A 23,425-nucleotide genomic window follows, 5' to 3' on the forward strand; every position below is an offset into this window, starting at 1 on the left:
GAGGACACATGAACTTCGAGAGAAATGTTTCCTTCATCGAACAAGGTTTAAGATGAATACTGGGCCCCAACGAAAAGCAAGACCTACGTACAATCAAGGACTTTACAACGAGTTTGAAGAACAGTAACCAAAACTACCTTCAGATATTGCCTCAAAATTTTCCACTTTATTTCTTCTGCTGTTTTCTGTCTCTGTCTGCATGTGTGTATTGCATATACATGCTAGCTTGGGCGTGCCGCGTAGCCATAGGCGTTAACCGAATTGGAGTTTAAGTTTAATAAAGTTCAACCTTTTTTCTTTAAACCTAAGAAAACCTGTTTGGCTAGTTTCTTTGCCTTATAATTGGAAGTTATAACTGATCTGTCTGACAGATATTCCGCCTTGAATACTGTTGGGGGAGACAGCTTCTTCGGGAATGCAGCAAGAGCCAAGTCTGTGGCACCATGGTGGCTCAGCTGCACAAGAGGAGAAGAAAAAGAGTGGGAGACCTATAATAGGGATTGTATCATAAGGGGTGTACAGGTAGACGTTTCTGTCGCCCCAAACGTGACTCCAGCATGCTATGTTGTCAGCCTGGTGCTAGGGTCAAGGATGTCGCGGAATGGCTGCAGGACATTCTGAAGGGAGAGGGTGAACAGTCAGAGGTTGTGGTTTGCATTGGTACTAACAACATAGGTAGAAGGAGGGATGAGGTCCTGCAACATGAATTTAGGGAGCGAGGCAGCAGATTAAAAAGCAGGACCTCGAAGGTTGTAATCACTGGATTACTCCCGGTGCCACGTGCTGGTGAGTATAGGAATAGGTGGATAGGGCAGATGAATATGTGGCTGAAGAGATGGAGCAGGAGGGAGGGCTTTAGTTTCCTGGATCTGTTTCTGGCAAAGGTGGGACCTGTACAAGTCAGATGGGTTGCACCGGAACGGGACCAATATCCTTGCTGGGAGGTTCACTAGTGCTGTTGGGGGGCTGGTTTAAACTAATTTGGCAGAGGGATGGGATACAGTAGGGGGTGATGCACAGCCAAATATAGAAGGGAAACTAAGTCAGTCTGGAAGGCAGAGCAAATATAGACCTGTTGAGGCACAAGCGAATAATGCAAGGCTGGATTGCATGTATTTTAACGCAAGGAGTCTTACAAGTAAGGCAGATGACGTGAGGGCATTGATTAACACATGGGAAGATATTATTGCTGTCACAGAGACATGATTGAGGGATGGGCAGGACTGGCAGCTCAATATTCCAGGCTATAGAATCTTCAGGCGTGATTGGGGGGTGGCGGTGGTGGTGGCAGTGTAAAAGAGGAGGTGGCATTGCACTATTGATCATGGAGTCAATTACTGCAGTAAGGAGGGATGATGTCTTAGAAGGTTACTCTAATGAGGCCATATGGGTAGAACTTAAAAACAAAAAAGGGCAATCATTTTGCTGGGAGTAAACTCCAGGCCTCCAAACAGTCAGGGAACAAAGAAAATTTCAGCACAGGAACAGGCCCTTCGGCCCTCCAAGCCTGCGCCGATCCAGATCCTCTATCTAAACATGTCGCCTATTTTCTAAGGGTCTGCATCTCTTTGCTTCCTGCCCATTCATGTACCTGTCTAGATATATCTTAAAAGACGCTATCGTGCCCGCGTCTACCACCTCCGCTGGCAACGCGTTCCAGGCACCCACCACCCTCTGCGTAAAGAACTTTCCAAGCATATCCCCCCTAAACTTTTCCCCTCTCACTTTGAACTCGTGACCCCCTAGTAATTGAATCCCCCACTCTGGGAAAAAGCTTCTTGCTATCCACCCTGTCTATACCTCTCATGATTTTGTACACCTCAATCAGGTCCCCCCTCAACCTCCGTCTTTCTAATGAAAATAATCCTAATCTACTCAACCTCTCTTCATAGCTAGCGCCCTCCATACCAGGCAACATCCTGGTGAACCTCCTCTGCACCCTCTCCAAAGCATCTACATCCTTTTGGTAATGTGGCGACCAGAACTGCACGCAGTATTCCAAATGTGGCCGAACCAAAGTCTTATACAACTGTAACATGACCTGCCAACTCTTGTACTCAATACCCCGTCCGATGAAGGAAAGCATGCCATATGCCTTCTTGACCACTCTACTAACCTGCGTTGCCACCTTCAGGGAACAATGGACCTGAACACCCAAATCTCTCTGTACATCAATTTTCCCCAGGACTTTTCCACTTACTGGATAGTTCACTCCTGAATTGGATCTTCCAAAATGCATCACCTCGCATTTTCCCTGATTGAACTCCATCTGCCATTTCTCTGCCCAACTCTCCAATCTATCTATATTCTGCTGTATTCTCTGACAGTCCCCTTCACTATCTGCTACTCCACCAATCTTGGTGTCGTCTGCAAACTTGCTAATCAGACCACCTATACTTTCCTCCAAATCATTTATGTATATCACAAACAACAGTGGTCCCAGCACGGATCCCTGTGGAACACCACTGGTCACACGTCTCCATTTTGAGAAACTCCCTTCCACTACTACTCTCTGGCTCCTGTTGCCCAGCCAGTTCTTTATCCATCTAGCTAGTACACCCTGGACCCCATGCGACTTCACTTTCTCCATCAGCCTACCATGGGGAACCTTATCAAACACCTTACTGAAGTCCATGTATATGACATCTACAGCCCTTCCCTCATCAATCAACTTTGTCACTTCCTCAAAGAATTAAGTTGGTAAGACATGACCTTCCCTGCACAAAACCATGTTGCCTATCACTGATCAGCCCATTTTCTTCCAAATGGGAATAGATCCTATCCCTCAGTATCTTCTCCAGCAGCTTCCCTACTACTGACGTCAGGCTCACCGGTCTATAATTACCTGGATTTTCCCTGCTACCTTTCTTAAACAAGGGGACAACATTAGCTATTCTCCAGTCCTCCGGGACCTCACCTTTTTTAAGGATGCTGCAAAGATATCTGTTAAGGCCCCAGCTATTTCCTCTCTCGCATCCCTCAGTAACCTGGGATAGATCCCATCCGGACCTGGGGACTTGTCCACCTTAATGCCTTTTAGAATACCCAATACTTCCTCCTTCCTTATGCCGACTTGACCTAGAGTAATCAAACATCTGTCCCTAACCTCAACATCCGTCATGTCCCTCTCCTCGGTGAATACCGATGCAAAGTACTCGTTTAGAATCTCACCCATTTTCTCTGACTCCACGCATAACTTTCCTCCTTTGTCCTTGAGTGGGCCAATCCTTTCTCTAGTTACCCCCTTGCTCGTTATATATGAATAAAAGGCTTTGGGATTTTCCTTAACCCTGTTTGCTGAAGGGAGAGATAGAGGAGCAGATATGTAGGCAAATCTCAGAGAGGTGTAAAAGTAATAGGTTAATAATAGTAGGGGATTTCAACTTCCCCAATATTACCTGGGATAGTCTTAGTGCAAAAGGCTTAAAGGGGGCGGAATTCTTAACATGCATCCAGGAGAGCTTTTTGAGCCAGCATGTAGAAAGTCCTACAAGAGAAGGGGAGGTACAGGACCGAATCTTGATGAATGAAGCCGGACAAGTAGCGGAAGTGTCAGTGGGGGAGCATTTCGGGGATAGTGACCTTAACTCTGTTAGATTTAAGGTAATTATGGAAAAGGACAAAGATGGACCGGAAATAAAGGTACTGAATTGGGGGAAGGCCGATTTCAATATAGTGAAACAGGATCTGGCCAAAGTAGACTGGTAGCAGCTATTTGTAGGAAAGTCTACATCAGACCAGTGGGAGTCATTCAAAGAGTAAATAGTGAGAGTTCAGGGCCAACATATTCCTGTAAAGGTGAAGGGTAGGACCAACAAATCCAGGGAATCCTGGATGTCAAGGGATATAGAGTATTGGATCAGGGAAAAAAAAGAGGCTTATGGCAGATTCAGAGGGCTGAAAACAGCGGAGGCCCTATAGCAGTATAGAAAGTTTGGAGGGGGGGAGGGGGTGGCTATTAAAAAAAAATAGTAATTAGAAGAGTGAAGAGGGGGCATGAAAAAACACTGGCGGGCAAGATCAAGAAAAATCACAAGGCGTTTTATAAGTATATTAAGGGCAAGCAGGTAACGAGGGAAAGAGTAGGGCCCATTAGGGACCAAAGTGGCAATCTGTGTGTGGAGCTGGAGGACTTAGGTGAGGTTTTAAATGATTACTTTTCTTCTGTGTTCACTATGGAGAAGGATGATATCGGTGTAGCTGTCAGGGAGGAGGATTATGATATACTTGAACAAATTAGCATTGAAAGGGAGGAGGTTTTAGCAGACTTAAAAGTGGATAAATCCCCAGGCCCAGATGAGATATATCCCCAGCTGCTGTGTGAGGCAAGAGAGGAGATAGCAGGGGCTCTGACATAAATTTTCAAATCCTCTCTGGCCACAGGAGAAGTGCCAAAGGACTGGAGGACAGTGAATGTGGTACCATTATTCAAGAAGGGTAGCAGGAATAAACCAGATAATTACAGGCCTGTGAGTCTGACTTCAGTGGTAGGGGAAACTATTGGAAAAAATTCTGAAAGACAGGATTAATCTCCACTCAGAGAGGCAGGGATTAATCAGGGATAGTCAGCATGGCTTTGTCAGGGGGAGGTCATGTCTAACAAATTTGATTGAATTTTTCGAGGAGGTGACTAGATGTGTAGATGAGGGTAAAGCAGTTGATGTAGTCTACATGGACTTAAGTAAGGCTTTTGATAAGGTCCCACATGGGAGATTGGTCAAGCAGGTAAGAGCCCATGGGATCCATGGCAATTTGGCAAATTGGATCCAAAATTGACTTAGTGGCAGGAGGCAGAGGGTGATGATCGAGGGTTGTTCTTGCTATTGGAAGCCTGTGACCAGTGGTGCACCGCAGGGATTGGCACGTCATAACATTCAAGGCTATGGGCCAAGTGCTGGCAAATGGGATTATGTAGACCGGTCAGGTGTCTTTAATGCATTGGTGCAGACTCGATGGGCCGAAGGGCCTCTTCTGCACTGTATTATTCTGTGATTCTGATTGGTGCTGGGACCCTTGCTGTTTGTAGTGTACATTAATGATTTAGACATGACTATAGGAGGTATGATCAGTAAGTTCGCAGATGACACGAAAATTGGTGGTGTCGTAAATAGTGAAAGTCTTAGATTACAGGACAATATAGATGGGCTGGTAAAATGGGCAGAGCAGTGGCAAATTGAATTTAATCCTGAGAAGTGTGGGATGATGCATTTTGGGAGGACTAACAAGGCAAGGGAATATACAATATGTGGTAGGATCCTAAGAAGTACAGAGGGTTAGAAGGACCTTGGTGTACTTGTCCATAGATCACTGAAGGCAGCAGCACAGGTAGATAAGATGGTTAGGAAGGCATATGGGATACTTGCCTTTATTAGCTGAGGCATAGAATATAAGAGCAGGGAGGTTATGATGGAGCTGTATAAAACACTAGTTAGGCCACAGCTGGAGTACTGTGTGCAGTTCTGGTCGTCACACTGTAGGAAGGATGTGATTGCACTGGAGAGGGTGCAGAGGAGATTCACCAGGATGTTGCCTGGGCTGGAGCATTTCAGTTATGCAGAGAGACTGGAAGGCTAGGATTGTTTTCCTTAGAGCAGAGAAGGCTGAGGGGGGACCTGATTGAGGTATACAAAATTATGAGGGGCATAGATAGGGTAAGTAGGAAGAAACTTTTCCCTTACTGGAGGTGTCAATAACCAGGGGGCATAGATTTAGGGTAAGGGGCAGGAGGTTCAGAGGGGATTTGAAGAAAAAGTTTTTCACCCAGAGTGTTTGGAATCTGGAACACACTGTCTGAAGAGGTGGTAGAGACAGATACCCTCACAACATTTAACAAGTATTTAGATGAGCGCTTGAAACACCATAGCATACAAGGCTGCGGGCCAAGTGCTGGAAAACGGGATTAGAATAGATTGACTTGATGGCTGGCGCAGACACGGTCGGCCAAAGGGCCTGTTTCTGTGCTGTATAACTCTATGACTCTAAGTTAGTGAACAAGGATTCACTTGGGGAAACCTAAAAAAAACCGGTGTGTTTAAAATTACCCCTGTTACGGTAAGACCAGGTGAAGGCTGAGAGGAAACCCTAGACCCCTTTCTCACCTGGTCATAACTCTGTGCAGTACTAAATAGTCTTGCACTTCAACAGTCTGGAACAGGTTGGTTAAAATGTTACCTTGAGTCACTAAGTAGTTGAGATCGGCGCAAGGTTGGGGAATGCATAAGTACTTTTTTTTAGCTTTGGTAATGATAACACAGTGAGGTCACTAAAGAGAGTTGTAGTTCCATGTAAAATAGTTGGAGTAAGCCATTTTATAAGCACTGATATAGTCTCTAGTGAGATACCTATGCTATTGAGTAAACTTTGTATGAAAAAGGCACAAATGAAACTTGACATGGCGTATGATGCGGCAACTGTTTTTGTAAAGTCATTGGATCTGCAGTTTACCCAACCAGGACATTATTGTAAACCCTTAACAAAATCTGATGTTTCTCATCAGTGTTAAACTAGTATTAATGTCATCAGGTGATAATCAGAGAGAGAGAGAAAAAAAAACAGTTGTCTTTAAGTTATATGGACAAATGTCAAAAGTTAAAAATCCTACTAAGAGATGTAGAGATGTAGTTGATGGGGAGTGAAATCTCTTAACGCCACCATATCCTATTGTAAGCCATCCATTAGCATGTAATTTTTATGAGATAATTGCCATGGGTCTGAAGGTATGGGGCAAGGACAGAAATATTTTCATCCTAGAATTTGTAGAACTGGTGACCAGACTTAGACTTTCTGCAATAATACTTAGAAAGGATAAAAGGGGTATTATTGACAAAATGAATGAGACGAGGATAGGGACCAGACTTGGGACACCAACAATGTTTCTGACGGATAACGGGGGTCATTCATACTGTAGCTGAAAGTCCTTTCAGCAATAGACTGTGAAAGCAATCATGCAGTGATTGGTGAAATGCTGCATAAAATTTTAGCTGATCAACCACACTGCAAGTTGAGAACCGTCTCAACATGGGCAGTTAATGCAAATATCTCACACCAAATGTTTGGAGGATGTAGTCATAGTGGTGACCTGCCCAAGGGCAGGTCCTCGGCTCATTTCCCGATGGCTCATTTCCCGATGCCTCATGATCCTATGCTTTCCTCTTCAGTTGCTTGTAAGAGCCTCTCTCTTTATAAGTTTGATGAGAAATGAGCAATATGACTAGGGAAAAAGAACATGAAGTGGTTTCGCTGCATTTAAAGGAAGAGCAAGTCCTCTTCCCGAAGGATCCTCTGCCTATCAGTAACCATTGTCCCTCGAGATTTTAGCTCTTCTGCCATCACCACTGAAAATTCACTGGGTCTGCCGTTGGCCATGACTCGTAACGTTGAGCATGCGTCCCTTACCAAGGCCTGGAGTGACTCGCAAAAGGGCAGGGGCAACCACCCCTGACATCTTAAATGATCCTGGATGTAGTCTTAATCAGTTAGTCTATGGGCACTTCTGTGCTGTATGATAGTCCTCCTGCTCTAGAGGTACTACAATTCTCTTACAACTGTATCTCAAACTCCCAACTACCTAGCCTTTGACCCATTGCCTTTGCAGTTGTTGATTTGTTCAACTACTCCTTCACCTGTACCTTTGATGCCTTTGCCCCTAACAAAACCTTGGGTGCCTCCCATCCTGGTCATTCCCCTTGTGTGGCTCTCTTTACTCTCAGGTCAAGAGGTACAGACTTGAGCATATGTGGCATACAACTGCTTTAGCTATCCATTGCCAGAGGTGGCTGAACCCCATCAATTTGTGCTGGCCCTCATACTCCTTTGCCAAAAGTGTGCACCCTCTTTTGGATCAGGGTGAGAACGTATATGTATATTTATCTTTTGTTCAATGCCTTGAAAATATTCCCCTGGTGTGTCATACTCTACGGCTCATAGCCCAGGTTGAAGCAATGGATACCCTCAACAGAGAGCTGCTCCACTTTTATGAATGGAGCCTTCACTGAGAAGCAGTTAACTTGTTTTTCATTGACTGTAATTCTGTAGCACTACACCTCATAGTCGTGTCTTAAAACCAGAGTATGCTAGGCAAAGGGACGTGAGGATGAAGGTTTCTAATATTTCTATGGATGGGGCAGAGGAGAGGGGGATTACTCAGGAGAAAATGGTGTTATTCTTAAATAAAACATTTTAATATGCGGCAACAGATTTGACATGTTCGTAAACCAACAAATACAGACTCTTGCAGACCCCGCTGGCTCCATAAAATCCAGCCCGAAGTGTGCAGCTGCTACTTTAAGGATGCCATATACATTTTCAAACTATATAGTGTAACTGGTTTATGCAGCATTTATTGAACATTGTCCATCTTGTGTCAAGAAGTCTTGCTGCTCTTGTAGCTTGAGAAGGCATTCATTTGGATAATATGTCTTTTAAGTTTTTTATTGACTTTTTAAAAAAGATTATTATGGGCATTTATTCCTCCCTGGGGCAGTGTATGGAATGTGCACTTCAGACTTGTGGGCCATCATTTTTTTCTTTCGCTCAGCTCAAGTTCCCCATTGTTATAAACGCTTTAGCGATAGAGCTGTTTATGGCAGTATGCGTAAGTGGACATTTCCAGCATTACACGATTTCTTTATAATGCAGATTGTTGCTTTTTGTGTAAATAAATGAAGTTGTGTCGCTGTCTATAGTGCTTAGCATAATCCAAGGTTACAGTCTGTATTTTAACTACAAAATTTGCTTTGATATGACTGAGACCGTGTCCCTAGGGGTAACTGTTCAGAGTGGTTTTGGATCCAGCTTTCCATTTAGATTGACCAACTGGGATTTTGTTTCCCTGGATGTCTATAGCTCTTACTATCAAAGGGTTATAAAAAGCCAGCTATCCAATTTTGCTTAAAAGTACAAAGGAATATTGTTGGAGGTGGGATCCATGTCACTTGGGTATCTATAAATGCATTTATGATGAAGGCTTTCTTTTGCATATGATTCTTATTCCGGATGCTGCCAATCTGTGTTTTAAAATAAATAACTTGCACTGTTTTACAATTTTTATGGAAGGCCTATGGCCTGTGATTCAGACATGCATCTCGGAGCTTCAAGCGCACATGCAACATTAGAATATTCAACTTCGAGACCAATAGATTGCACTTGGTTTTCAGTGGGTTTAAAAACCATTCCCTTAAGAATTTCAAAAATTATTTTGTAAGTAAAGAGTTCAAGAGGTGAGGTGAGAGTGACTGCCCTTGACATCAAGGTAGCATTTGACTGAATCGGGCATCAAGGAGCTCTAGCAAAACTGGATTCAGTGGGAATTGGGGAAAACTCTCTGCTGGTTGGAGTCGTACCTAGTGCAAAGGAAGATGATTGTGGTTATTGGAGGTCAGTCATCTGAGCTCCAGGACATCACTGCAGGAGTTCCTCAGGGTAGTGTCCTAGGCCCAACTATCTTCAGCTGCTTCATCGATGACCTTTCTTCAATCAGAAGGTCAGAAGTGAGGATGTTCGCTGATGATTGCACAATGTTCAGCACCATTCGCGACTCCTCTGTTACTGAAGCAGTCCGTGCAGAAATTCAGCAAGACCTGGACAATATCCAGGCAGAAATGCAACAACACAGCTGGAGAAGGATAATCAGTTTCTGAAGTTTGAATGGACATGAAGCAGAGAGCTTTGTAGCTCCTGAGAAGGTACATGGAAGCGGCTGTAAGAAATGGGGAAGTAGGAGGTTTCTGCCAAAAGCAGGTTGGTGGATGCAAAGAACAAAACAGTACAGCACAGGAACAGGCCATTCGGCCCTCCAAGCCTGCGCTGATCTTGATGCCTGCCGAAACTAACACCTTCTGCACTTCTGGGGCCCATATCCCTCTATTCCCTTCCTATTCATATATTTGTCAAGATGTCTCTTAAACGTCGCTATTGTATCTGCTTCCACCATCTCCCCTGGCAGCAAGTTCCAGGCACTCACCACCCTCTGTGTAAAAAAACTTGCCTCTCACATCCCCTCTAAACTTTGGCCCTCGCACCTTAAACCTATGTCCCCTAGTAACTGACTCTTCCACCCTGGGAAAAAGCTTCTGACTATCCACTCTGTCCATGCCGCTCATAACTTTGTAAACCTCTTATCATGTCGCCCCCCCCCCACCTCCGTCGTTCCAGTGAAAACAATCCGAGTTTTTCCAACCTCTCCTCATAGCTAATGCCCTCCAGACCAGGCAACATCCTGGTTAACCTCCTCTGTACCCTCTCCAAAGCCTCCACGTCCTTCTGGTAGTGTGGCGACCAGAATTGCACGCAATATTCTCAGTGTGGCCTAACTAAAGTTCTGTACAGCTGCAACATGACTTGCCAATTTTTATGCTCTATGCCCCGACCGATGAAGGCAAGCATGCCGTATGCCTTCTTGACTACCTTATCCACCTGCGTTGCCACTTTCAGTGACCTGTGGACCTGTACGCCCAGATCTCTCTACCTGTCAATACTCCTAAGGTTTCTGCCATTTACTGTATACGTCCCACCTGCATTAGACCTTCAAAAATGTATTACCTCACTTTTGTCCAGATTAAACTCCATCTGCCATTTCTCCGCCCAAGTCTCCAACCGATCTATATCCTGCTGTATCCTCTGACAGTCCTCATCATCATCCGCAACTCCACCAACCTTTGTGTCGTCCGCAAACTTACTAATCAGACCAGCTACATTTTCCTCCAAATCATTTATATATACTACAAACAGCAAAGGTCCCAACACTGATCCCTGCGGAACACCACTAGCCACAGCCCTCCATTCAGAAAAACACCCGTCCACTGTCTTCTGTGACTGAGCCAGTTCTGTATCCATCTTGCCAGCTCACCTCTGATCCCGTGTGACTTCACCTTTTGCACCAGTCTGCCATGCGGGACCTTGTCAAAGGCTTTACTAAAGTCCATATAGACAACATCCACCGCCCTTCCCTCATCAATCATCTTCATCACTTCCTCAAAAAACTCAATCAAATTAGTAAGACACGACCTCCCCTTCACAAAACCATTCTGCCTCTCGCTAATAAGTTCGTTTGTTTCCAAATGGGAGTAAATCCTGTCCCGAAGAATCCTCTCTAATAGTTTCCCAACCACTGATGTAAGGCTCACCGGCCTATAATTTCCTGGATTATCCTTGCCACCCTTCTTAAACAAAGGAACAACATTGGCTATCCTCCTGTCCTCTGGGACCTCACCTGTAGCCAATGAGGATGCAAAGATTTCTGTCAAGGCCCCAGCAATTTCTTCCCTTGCCTCCCTCAGTATTCTAGGGTAGATCCCATCAGGCCCTGGGGACTTATCTACCTTAATGTTTTGCAAGACACCCAACACCACCACCTTTTTGATAATGAGATGACTGAGACTATCTACACTCCCTTCCCTCGGCTCATCATCCACCAAGTCCTTCTCCTTGGTAAATACGGATGCAAAGTACTCATTTAGCACCTCACCCATTTCCTCTGGCTCCACGCATAGATTCCAATCTCTGTCGTTGAGTGGGCCAACCCTTTCCCTGGTTACCCTCTTGCTCTTTATATATGTATAAAAAGCCTTGGGATTTTCCTTAATCCTGTTTGCCAATGACTTTTCATTGGGAGAGCTAGGTCACTAACCCTCTAAGAGTGTTCTGGAATCTCCTGAACAATTAAAGGTTAATCTTCTGGAGACTGCTGCAAGTAACACGAGAGAAAAACCATAGGACCATTGGGAAAGGTTTTTAAAAAAAATTTTGAACACTTTTGTGTATTGGTTATGAAAATATATAAAATAGAAAACTGACAATCGAGAATCATCCAATCAGTTAACAAGTTTGCTTCATAATTGGCACAGGAAGGCAGTTTGTGGTGCAGATGGATGTGTTGGGAGGTCAATGGCGGGATTGCGAGGGTGGAGCAGTTGGAGGCAGGAAGTCCAGTGGCCCGATGAACTCTTGCCTGTCTGGCTAGTAGAATTCTATTGTATATAGCTAAACTCCTGTAAACTCTCTGCAGCCAATAGTTATTTTCATCAGGAATGGAAAAGAGCCTTTTGTAATTTTAAGCATTTCTATCAAATTACCCCTTAATATCCCCAATTATTCAAGATAATCAGTAGCTCCTGTAATGTATTCCATAGCCTTGCAACCTTCTGAGTATGAAATACTTCATCTGTTGCTGTTAATTATTCCAATATTTAATGTCCCCTCATTCTAGGCCCCTCAAATCACTGGAAACAGTCTAGAGCCTATAGCAATGATATGAATGAGAGAGAATAGGAGCAAATAAGGAAAGAAATTAAGAAATAAACAAGGAAAGAAAGCAGTGAGTAAAAGGAGAGAATCACAAAAAAATTAAAAAGAACTGTAACTGTAATGTATTCATATATTGTGTTAATGGGTTAAGATGTCAGAGCATGCGCCGTACACAATGAATACACACGTGAACTGGCCATTCTTTGTGTCAGTCTTCTTTATTTGTGCAACTCAATATGTAACAAAATTGGCAAGGAGGATGGGATGTGCTAAAGCCACCTGGATCAACCTAACAGCCTGGAAAGTTTGATTAGACATGGGTAAGTTTTCGCACATGTCATGGTTGAAAATATTTGTGTTTGCGAGAGCAGAACGGGAGTCATCAGCGCCTCACTGTAGCTGAAATTGAGACATTTGCCCCAGCACACTGGAGACTGCTGTAGCACCCAGCCCAGATCAGAGCAGAGAGAAGTTCCCAAAACACCAAATGCTTCAGCAGATTGAGTTGACAAGGGAGGTAAAAAAAAAAAAAGCTCTTTGCTGACGAATACTTTCCAAGACTCTGGAGTATAACTGTTGAAGAAGTTGCCCGTGCGCTTACAGCAATGGAAGTACAAGTATCAGAGTCCAATACCACAGCTTTTCCTACTTCAGGGACATTTTCAACATCAACTAGACTGGTTTTAGGTGAATTTGTTCTACCTAAACTGACTTATTGAGATGTTTTATTGCGAAAGTTTGTGCTGAATCTCGTCTGCCTTACACCTACAGTATACGTGCATGACACTCTGTATCATTGTTAGGGACAGCAGCTGTGAAGTGCTTATTGTTGAATTTGGAAATGGGACTATATTGCTGCACCCAGGGGATAGATTGGAAGGCTCGGAACATATGAGAGGGCTCGAGAACCATTCAGTTCGTATATTGAAAGAATGGACATGTTGTTCAGAGCTAATAACATTTTGGATCCTGAAGATGAAAGTGAAGATGTCACAACTTCGAATAAGGCAATTGCTGAGCCCAAGAAAGCAATTTTGTTGATCAAAATTGGCCGTGAAGCGCATGGTACGCTAACAAACCTTCTTGCTCCCAACAAGGCAAAAAACATGCCATTCAAAACAATTATCACCGAGTTAGAAGAACATTTTACACCATAGCCATTAGAGATAGCAGATAGCTACAGATTTGGAATGAGAAATCACTAAACTAGTGAAACGGTGAGTGCAATGTGACATTGAAGAATTTATTACTACTTTGCAACTTTGGCACATTTTTAGACTGTGTATTATGAGACAGATTTGTGTATGGATTGGTGAATGAAAGAATCCAGTCAACGTTAGTAAACACAGAAATATCTTACATTTGAGCTAATGTGTAAGATTGCTCTTTGCATGGAGATGGCATCAAGGAATGCTTGAGAATTTCATCTTATGAAAGTGACTAGTACAGTTTCTGTTCACTCAGAAGGCTTATGCCAAGCCTAAAGTCGGGAGTCCTAGTTTGCGCCGTGTAGTTGCCATTAAGTGATAACAAAGTCACTAAACTGTCATCACCAGCACTCTTCTGTGTCTTTTCAAGACATTGTCCAATACTACTCGCAATTTCTGCCTGAGCTTGCAATGGTGTTAGCTCCACTACATGAGTTGTTGAAGATGTGAAATGGGAATGGTCCAAAGACATTTATGATGCATGTCAAAGAAGCTTAACCAGTAATACACTACTTGTTCATTACAAGACAAATTGTGACCTGAAGCTAGCATGTGATGTTCCAAACTATGGTGTTGGAAGACTGATGAGTCATGTCATGGTTGACAGTCAAGAGCAGCCCATAGCATTTGAGTTGCGTACTGTCACCAAGAGTGAACACAACTACACGCAGATAGAAAAGGAACCGCTTACAATCATCTTCGGAATCAAAATGTTTCACCAGTTTTTGTTGGGTACAAACTTCACATTAGAAACAGATCATAAACCCCTAGTAGCTATTCTAGTACCAAGGTCTACAATACCGATGATGGCAATGTTAAGTATACAGCAGTGGGATGTACTATTCTCACAGTGCGACCACTACATCGAATATTGCAGTTCAAAAGAGAATGCTATAGCTGATACACTGTTACGTTTGCCACATGAGTACAAATAAGGAACTGAAACCGTTTCACAATTGTCGCAATGAGTTAGCATATGAACAGTGCTGCATCAAGTAGGGTCAAGAGTGGTGGTACCTAGTTCTTCGAGAGGTAGGATTCTGGCAGAACACAGGAGTAGCAAGAGGTTTTGTTAATTGGCCTGGTCTAGACAGTGATCGAGAATCAACAGTAAGCAAATGCACTACCTACCAAAATTGTAGAAACAGGCCACCAAAAAGCCTTTTGCAGTCGTGATCATGGCCGACTCAACCATTTCAAAGAGTTCATGTAGACTTTTGGAAAAAGCAAAATGGCAGTTTCTTAGCACTCATCGATAGCTACTCAAAGTGGATTTAAGTAAAGCTCATGGGTCAAAACACTAAGGCTGAATAAAGAATAGATGAGTTACAGTCTATTTTTGCCTGTCATACTATTGAGAACCAGGCTGAATATAGTAGGTCCAGAGGGGAAGTGAAAAAGAAGAGAAGCAAAGAGAGAGCATGAAAAAAGACTGGCAGCTAGCACTCCAGGAAATCCCAAAGTTTTCTATAGGCATATAAATAATAAAAGGATGGTAAAAGGAGGAGTGGGGCCGATTAGGGACCAGAAAGGGGATTTGCACATGGAGGCAGAGGGCATAGCTGAGGTATTAAATGAATACTTTGCATCTGTTTTTACCAAGGAAGAAGATGCAACCCAGGCAATGTTGAAAGAGGAGGCAAGTCAGACACTAGAGGAGTTTAAAATTGATAAAGAAGTATTTGATAGGCTGTCTGTACTTAAAGTGGATAAGGCACCAGGGCTGGATGGGATGCATCCAAGGATACCGAGGGAAGTGAGGGTGGAAATCGCAGAGGCACTGGCCGTAATTTTTCAGTCTTCTTGAGACTCGGGGGTAGTGCTAGAGGACTGGAGAATTGCAAATGTTACACCTTTATTCAAAAAAGGGTGGAAAGATAAGCCCAGCAACTACAGGCCAGTCAGTTTAACTTCGGTGGTGGGAAAACTTATAGAAAAAATAATTCGTGACAAAATCAATAGTTATATGGAGAAATGCGAGTTAATTAAGGAAAGCCAGCATGGATTTCTTATGGGAAAATCATGTTTAACTAACTTGATGGAGTTTTTTGAGGAGCTAACAGCGAGAGTTGATGAGGGCAATGCTGTTGATATGGTGTACGTGGACTTTCAAATGGCTATTGATGCAGTGCCACACAACAGACTTGTGAGCAAACTTGTAGCTCATGGAATAAAAGTGACAGTAGCAACATGGATCCGAAATTGGCTGATTAACAGGAAACAAAAGAGTAGTGGTTATTGGATGTTTTTCGGGCTGGAGGAAGGTTTGTAATGGAGCTCCCCAGGGATCAGTGTTGGGACCCTTGCTTTTCCTGATATATATTAATAACCTAGGCCTTGGTGTACAGGGCACAATTTCAAAGTTTGCAGATGATATGAAACTTGGAAGCATTGTGAATTGTGAGGAGGATAGTGTAGAACTTCAAAAGGACATAGACAAGTTGGTGGAATGGGCAGACTGGTGGTAGATGAAGGTCAATGCAGAGAAATGTAAGGTGATTCATTTTGATAGGAAGAAGGTGGAGAGACAATATAGAATAAAGGGTACAATTCTAAAGTGGGTGGAGGAGCAGAGGGACCTGGGTGTATATATGCATAAGTCATTGAAGGTGGCAGAACAGGTTGAGAGAGTGGTTAATAAAGCATACAGTTATCCTGGGCTTTATTAATAACAGCATAGAGTACAAGAGCAAGGAAGTTATGTTGAACTTGCATCAGACACTAGTTCAGCCTCAGCTGGAGTTTTGCATCCAATTCTGGGCGCCACACTTGAGGAAAAACATGAGGGCATTGGAGAGAGATAGAAAAGATTCACAAGAATGTTTCTAGGGATGAGGAATTTCAGTCATGAAGATAGATTGGAGAAGTTAAGACTGTTTTGCTTGGAGAAGAGAAGGCTGAGAGGTGATTTGATAGAGGTATTCAAAATTATGAGGGATCTGGACAGAGTAGATAGAGATCAACTGTTCCCACTCATGAAGGGATCGAAAATGAGGGCATATATTTCAAGTATTTGATAAGAGATGCAAAATTGATATGAGGAAAAACCTTTCAACGCAGCGAGTGGTTCAGGTCTGGAATGCGCTGCCTGAGAATGTGGTGGAGGCAGGTTCAATTGAAGCATTCCGAAGGGAATTAGACAGTTATATGAAAAGGATGAACGTGCAGGGTTCTGGGGAGAAGGCAGGGGAATAGAACTGAGGGAGTTGATCTTTCAGAGAGCCGGTGCAGACACGATGGGCTGAATGGCCTCCTTCTGCACTGTAACGATTATATGACAATGCTCCTCTGAAGCGCCTTGGGATGTTTACTCTGTTGAAGGTGCTATATAAATACAAGTCGTTGTTGTTGTGAGAACAGTGTTCGGGCAATATAGGGCAAGAAGAAAGGCAATGCTATGAAGGGATTTGAGCACTCAGATGAGAATTTTAAATGTAGAGTGTTGTGGACACATTGTCAGCATCTGGCAGCAAGGAGATCTGATGTGTGATTAGTGGGACCTCGTGTAGCATAGGATACAGGAATCAGAATTTTGGATGAGTGAAAGTTTACAGAGTATAGGAAGCTGGCTTGGAGAGCATTGGAATATTCTGATTTTTCAGCAGTGTGCCAATTCACAATCCTCTTTTCCATTGTTCTAAAAGTAGATTTTAACCTCAGTTGAATCTTATGATTATCCCTATTCTCTTGAAAGTAAGTTTAATTAGTCTATTAGCAATGTGTATGTTGGCATTAGATGGTAAGGTTAACCTAATGAATTTACAATTCAATGTCTTATTCAAACCAAAATAAGCATGTATTTTCTTTGACTTTGACTATAGTCTCGAGTTCAGTACTGTATCTGCTCGGTCGCCAGTGACCATTCAGTGGGTCTTCTCAGCCTTCGGGACAAGAAGTGCATAATGCTGGCATCGAGGCATCTATTTCCCATTCAAATTATCAAGTGGAGACCTTCTGACGATTACCTAGTGGTGGGATGTTCAGATGGATCGGTGTACGTCTGGCAAATGGACACTGGTGAGTACATACTTCTCACTTTGAATAGCTGCTAATATAATTGTATAAAGTTTGCAGCCAAAAGCTGGTTAGCTCATAATTATTTATATTCACCTATACACTCTGTGACAGGTGCAGAGCTTCATTTTTCTTCAAATAAAATAAGGAATTTTACAGTTTGATTTTAGATAGGTCAATAAATTACCTATTTAAGTGGAGCTCCATTAGATGTATTCCAAACAGAAGTTTTGTGTAGATAAGGTAAAGCTAAATATGCAAACTGAGTCGAGAAGAAACTTACGAGGAAGTTGGTAGAAGGGGGTTGTGGAAGTCACGTGGTCTGTATTTACAAGTTCATTGCATTTTCAATTGCTTCAGGTCTTTGAATTGCGAAGTGCAGGGGGTGCTTGCAGTGTCTCATTGTCCTAGGCTATCTGTTGAGTGACAGCTTAACCATCTGAAACAGTTCAGGCTGTTTACAAGAAAATATACTGGAGTTCTTCTTCTTCTTTCTTCTTTGTCCTCCTTATCTCGAGAGACAATGGGTAAGCGCCTGGAGGTGGTCAGTGGTGTGTGGAGCAGCGCCTGGAGTGGCTATAAAGGCCAATTCTAGAGTGACAGGCTCTTCCACAGGTGCTGCAGAAAAATTTGTTTGTCGGGGCTGTTCCACAGTTGGTGCTCCCCTTGCGCTTTTGTCTTTTTTCCTGCCAACTGCTAAGTCTCTTTGACTCGCCACACTTTAGCCCCGCCTTTATGGCTGCCCGCCCGCTCTGGCGAACACTGGCAACTGACTGGAGTTACTGATCTGGTATCCTCACACTCTGTAAAATTGCTGAATGGCTTGTGCAAGAGGAAGATTTGAAATAGCAAAAAAGCTTGAGTGGAGCAGTCGAGGTTTGGATGAAGTTCCCTATCCTGCAATTCTCCTATTTTCCCCCCTTTATTTCTATTGTATGCCCATGTTAGAATTATCAACCGTTGCGAAAAGCTTTTGGAAAGGATACTTATGATTTTGTACTGTTTACCATGGTGTTTAAGTTAAACGTTTGTGTTGCTGTTATGACATTATAATTATTTTCCTTCTGCTTAACTGTATATCTTGTAAATAAATTTTAGCTGTAATGAGGGCCTGACTAATTTTTTGCCCCTCTTTGTGAGATGACAGAGGTGCTTAGTAGTCAACCTCTGGTCAATCAACAGTAAAACAACTCAGTAAAATGCAGAAGATACTGTTGAGGATAAGTACTTTTCACTATCATAACGTATTAGCTGTGGCTCAGTGGTACCACTCTCACCTGTCAGAAAGTTGAGGGTTCAAGTCCCAGTCCAGAGACCTGAGCACAAAATCTAGGCTGGCACTATCTTGGATGAGATGACACACTCTTCAGATAGGATATTAAACCAAGACCCTGTCTTTCCTCTCAGGAAGATATAAAAGGTCCTACAGGACTATTTCAAAGAAGAGCAGAGAAGTTCTCCCAGGTGTCCTGGTCAATATTTATTCCTTGACTAACATCACTGAAATAGGTTATCTGATCATCACTTTAAAATAAGAGCAAAATACGTTAGATGCTGGAAATCTGAAATAAAAGCAAAAAGTGCTGGAAATATTCAGCAATTCTGTGGCACATCTGTGGAGAGAGAAGCAAAGTTAATGTTTCATCAGAACTGGCAAAGGTTAGAAAAGAATTAAGTTTTAAGCAAGTGAAGGGGAGTTGGGGTGGGGGAGAGAACACTCTGGACTAATGCTTTGTCTACCACCACAAGTATTAACACACTCTTTGTCCCAGGATAGCTTTGTTATTTAATCTCTACTGCCTTATCAAACACCTTCCGCTTTGTTCTCTCCCCCACACCCCTCCCCTTCACTTGCTTAAAACCAAATTCTTTTCTAACCTTTGCCAGGTCTGATGAAAGATCACAGACCTGAAATGTTAACTTTGCTTCTATCTCCACAGATGCTGCCAGACCTGCTGAGTATTTCCAGCACTTTTTGTTTTTATTTCTGGTCATCACATTGTTGTTTGTGAGATTTTAATACGGTCCTCAAACTCACCCAGCCTAGCCATCAAGAGTATTTTTAATATAAACAAGAAATGCTGGAACCACTCAGCAGGTCTGGCAGCATCTGTGGAAAGAGAAGCAGAGTTAACGCTTCATCGGAACTGACAAATATTAGAAAAGTCACAGGTTATAAGCAAGTGAGGTGGGGTTGGGGCAAGAGGTAACAAAGGAAGTCTAGATTGGACCAGGCCGCATAGCTGACCAAAAGGTCATGGAGCAAAGGAATACCACTGCTCTGAATACCACTACTTTCATATCTACTTCTTTTCTCAGACTGTTTATTCAACATCTAGTACTGGATGAGCATCTTTCCATCTTCCCAGTTTCCCCCTCCTTTTTCCTGTTCCTGGCAGCCACTCCATTAGCCTTTTTCTCCACCTGTTAGCATTTCTTGGAGCAATATGATCAGCCCATCCATTTGGCTTCTTTTATCTTCTGACTGATGTCCTTAACTGCTTTACAGCCAATTAATGACTTCAAATGTAGTGCCCTGCCATTAAACTTCTGTCTTCTGCTTTCAGTGGTCTGATGTATGTTGAAGTAATATTCTGGGTTTGCTCTGTTCACTTTCTTCTCTCCAACAGATAGAACTTGAGCTTTTTTTGTTTTTCACTTGGGATCATTCCTGTTCTTCTTCTCGAATGCATGCAAGTATGTTGATAAAAACTATCAACATACATTACCCATACTTTTAAATATTTGTGTTTTTTTTTATCATGTCTCCTCTTGCTCGTGTCCCCTTAGGTCAGAGCACTCTCTTCGTTCTTGATTTCCATGACACTGGTGTCTCACCTTATCCCTCTTTTCCTTTACAGAGAAACTAAGTCTAAGTAATCATTTTCTCCTAATTCTTCTGAGAAATTTATGATAACCAAATCAGTTTTTGATTTTCCATGTATGGCTTGTGTTCACAAATATGAAGGATATTAATTACCACTTGGACACTGACTATAAGCATCAAATACTTCTAGAATAGGTATGTTGTGTCACCCCCTGTGTAAATAAAAGAAACATAATGGGCCATAGATTATGATTGATATCCCACAAATGGATAACTTTAGTGAGTCAAATAGCACAAATGGAGTACAAATTGAATCTCAAGAATCCTCATAATGTATTCTGTCAAGGTATATCAGCATAAGATGTAAATTTTAAATCAGATCACTGTCACCTCACCTCTTGAGTTCAGCTCTTTTGTCCATATTTGAACCATGCTGTGATGAGGTCAGGAGCTGAGTGGCCCTGGCGGAATCCAAACCGAGCATCACTGAGCAGGTTATTGCTTAGCAAATGCTGCTCGATGGCACTGTTGACGACACCTTCCATCACTTTACTGATGATTGAGAGTAGACTGATGGGGCGGTAATTGGCCGGGTTGGACTTTCTGGTTAGATGCCAGTGTTGTAGCTGAACTGGAACAGCTTGGCTAGGGGCGCGGCAAGTTCTGGAGCACAGGTCTTCAGTACTATTGCCAGAATATTATCAAGGCCCATAGCCTTTGCAGGATCCAGTGCCTTCAGTCGTTTCTTGATATCACACGGAGTGAATCGAATTGGCTGAAGTCTGGCATCTGTGATGCTGGGGATTTCAGGAGGAGGCCCAGATGGATCATCAACTCGGCATTTCTGGCTGAAGATTGTTGCAAATGCTTCAGCCTTATCTTTCGCACTAATGTGCTGGGCTCCCCCATCATTGAGGATGGGGATATTTGTGGAGCCATCTCCTCCAGTTAGTTGTTTAATTGTCCACCACCATTCACAGTTGGATGTGGCAGGACTGTAGAGCTTAGATCTGATCCATTGGTTATGGGATCACGTAGTTCTTTCTATCGCATGCTGCTTACGCAGTTTGGCATGACAGTAGTCCTCTGTTGTAGCTTCACCAGGTTGACACCTCATTTTGAGGTATGCCTGGTGCTGCTCCTGGCATACTCTTCTGCACTCTTCATTGAACCAGGGTTGGTCTCCTGGCTTGATGGTAATGGTAGAGTGGGGAATATGCCAGGCCATGAGGTTATAGATTGTGATTGAGTACAATTCTTCTGTTGCTGATGCCCCACTGTGCCTCATGGATGCCCAGTTTTGCATTGCTAGATCTGTTCGAAATCTATCCCATTTAGAACGGTGGTAGTGCCACACAACATGATGGAGGGTTTCCTCAATGTGAAGGTGGGACTTTGTCTCCACAAGGACTGTGCGGTGGTCACTTCTACGAATACTGTCATGGACAGATGCATCTGCGGCAGGCAGATTGCTGAGGATGAGGTCAAGCATGTTTTTCCCTCTTGTTGGTTCCCTCACCACCTGCCGTGGACCCAGTCTAGCAGCTACATCCTTTAGGACTCTGCCAGCTCGGTCAGTAGTGGTGCTACCGAGCCACTCTTGGTAATGGACATCGAAGTCCCCCACCAAGTGTACATTCTGCGTCCTGTGCACTCCACTGATCTCCACTGTGCCGCCATCTGTGCTGGGTCTGTCCTGCTGGTGGGACAGGACATACCTGGGGATGGTGATGGTGGCGTCTGGGACATTGTCGGGTATGATTCTGTGAGTAGCGAATGATATTCGTGAAATCTACAACATGACATGTAAATAAGAGAAGTAGTTCTCGGAATAGTACCTGTGAATAGCACAACATTTGTCAGATTAAGAGGCTTGGAATTCTGAAGAGTAATTCACCTCCTGACTCCCCAGTGTCTGTCCGCAATCTAGCAGGCACAAGTCAGGATTGTGATGGAATACTCACCACTTGCCTGGATGAGTGCAGCTCCAACAACACTCTAGAAGCTCCACACCATCCAGGACAAAGCCGGCGTGACCTGCACCCCATCCACCACCTTCAACATTCATTGTCCCCACCACTGGTGCACAGTGGCAGCAGTGTGTCCCATCTACAAGATGCACTGCAGCAACTTGCCAAAGCTCCTTCAACATCACCTTCCAACCCGTGACCTCTACCACCTAGACAAATGCATAGGAACCACCACCTGCAGGTTCCCCCCCACAAGTCGCACACCATCCTGAGTTGGTAATAACGCTGTTCCTTCACTGTCGTTGAGCCAAAAATCTGGAACTCGCTGTCTAACAGCACTGTGGGTATACCTACACCACATGGTCTGCAGCACTTCACGTAGGCGGCGTACCACTATCACCTGAAGGGTAATTAGGGATTGGCAATGAATGCTGACCTTTCAAACAATGCCCACATCCCATGAACAAATTTTAAAAAAAGCTAGACTTGTGATGAGTGTACATTAAGACATTCTAGATTTATTGGGTATTTAGGAGGAGTGCACATCAAGTGTCGGAAGATGATGTTGCTTAAGTTTGAGAAGCAGGTGATTTTACTCCTCAACATAAAAAGTGAGGAAATGTTTCTGGAAGGTAATCAGTCAACAGATTGAGAGGGTAGAAAGTGGGTGACTGGCCACAGGGGGCACATGAGGAACCAGTAGACAAATCCAAGTGGGTCTGAACCTGACCAGTAGGCATTCAATCCGTGACAGAATTCAAACAGAATGGAGACACAGAGGAGAGTAATTAATAACAGCACCATGAAACAAGGAGAAAAGAGTGAAACTATTTGCAAAGATTGGAAATTGTGTTAGTGGGCGATATGTTAAGTAGAGAGGTAGATGGTCTGATTTTCCTTGGTAAGCTGCAGTTCTGACTGGCATGATGTCAAAGCAAGGAACATAATGAAACAATTGAGAAATAATGTGTAGGTTTCAATCTGATAGGAAAATGTGGAATGGTGTCTTGAAGAGGACAAATTAGACACAAATTTGCTGAGTTGGCTAAAATTGCTTACTCACACAACACATAGTCCCTCTGCTGCTGTGCTGCTGACCTCCTTCCTGGAATCCCTCTGCTGCTGTCCTACTGTGTTGCTGATAGCCTGTCTGAAGCCCCTGT

The 23,425-nt window shown here is 43.4% G+C and overlaps 1 protein-coding gene across 7 annotated transcripts in view; it reads left to right on the forward strand.

Annotated features, from left to right (window-relative positions):
* Window positions 1-23,425, forward strand: part of LOC137369594 (WD repeat-containing protein 7) — a 928,502-nt gene that overhangs the window by 198,009 nt on the left and 707,068 nt on the right. For all 7 annotated transcript variants that reach the window (XM_068030905.1, XM_068030929.1, XM_068030912.1 and 4 more), the window contains one exon: window positions 17,273-17,468. In XM_068030905.1, coding sequence (XP_067887006.1) covers window positions 17,273-17,468 — 196 coding nt within the window. The remainder of the gene's footprint in view (window positions 1-17,272; window positions 17,469-23,425) is intronic.

The sequence above is a fragment of the Heterodontus francisci genome, chromosome 1, assembly GCF_036365525.1.
Source record: "Heterodontus francisci isolate sHetFra1 chromosome 1, sHetFra1.hap1, whole genome shotgun sequence".
NCBI lineage: Eukaryota > Metazoa > Chordata > Chondrichthyes > Heterodontiformes > Heterodontidae > Heterodontus > Heterodontus francisci.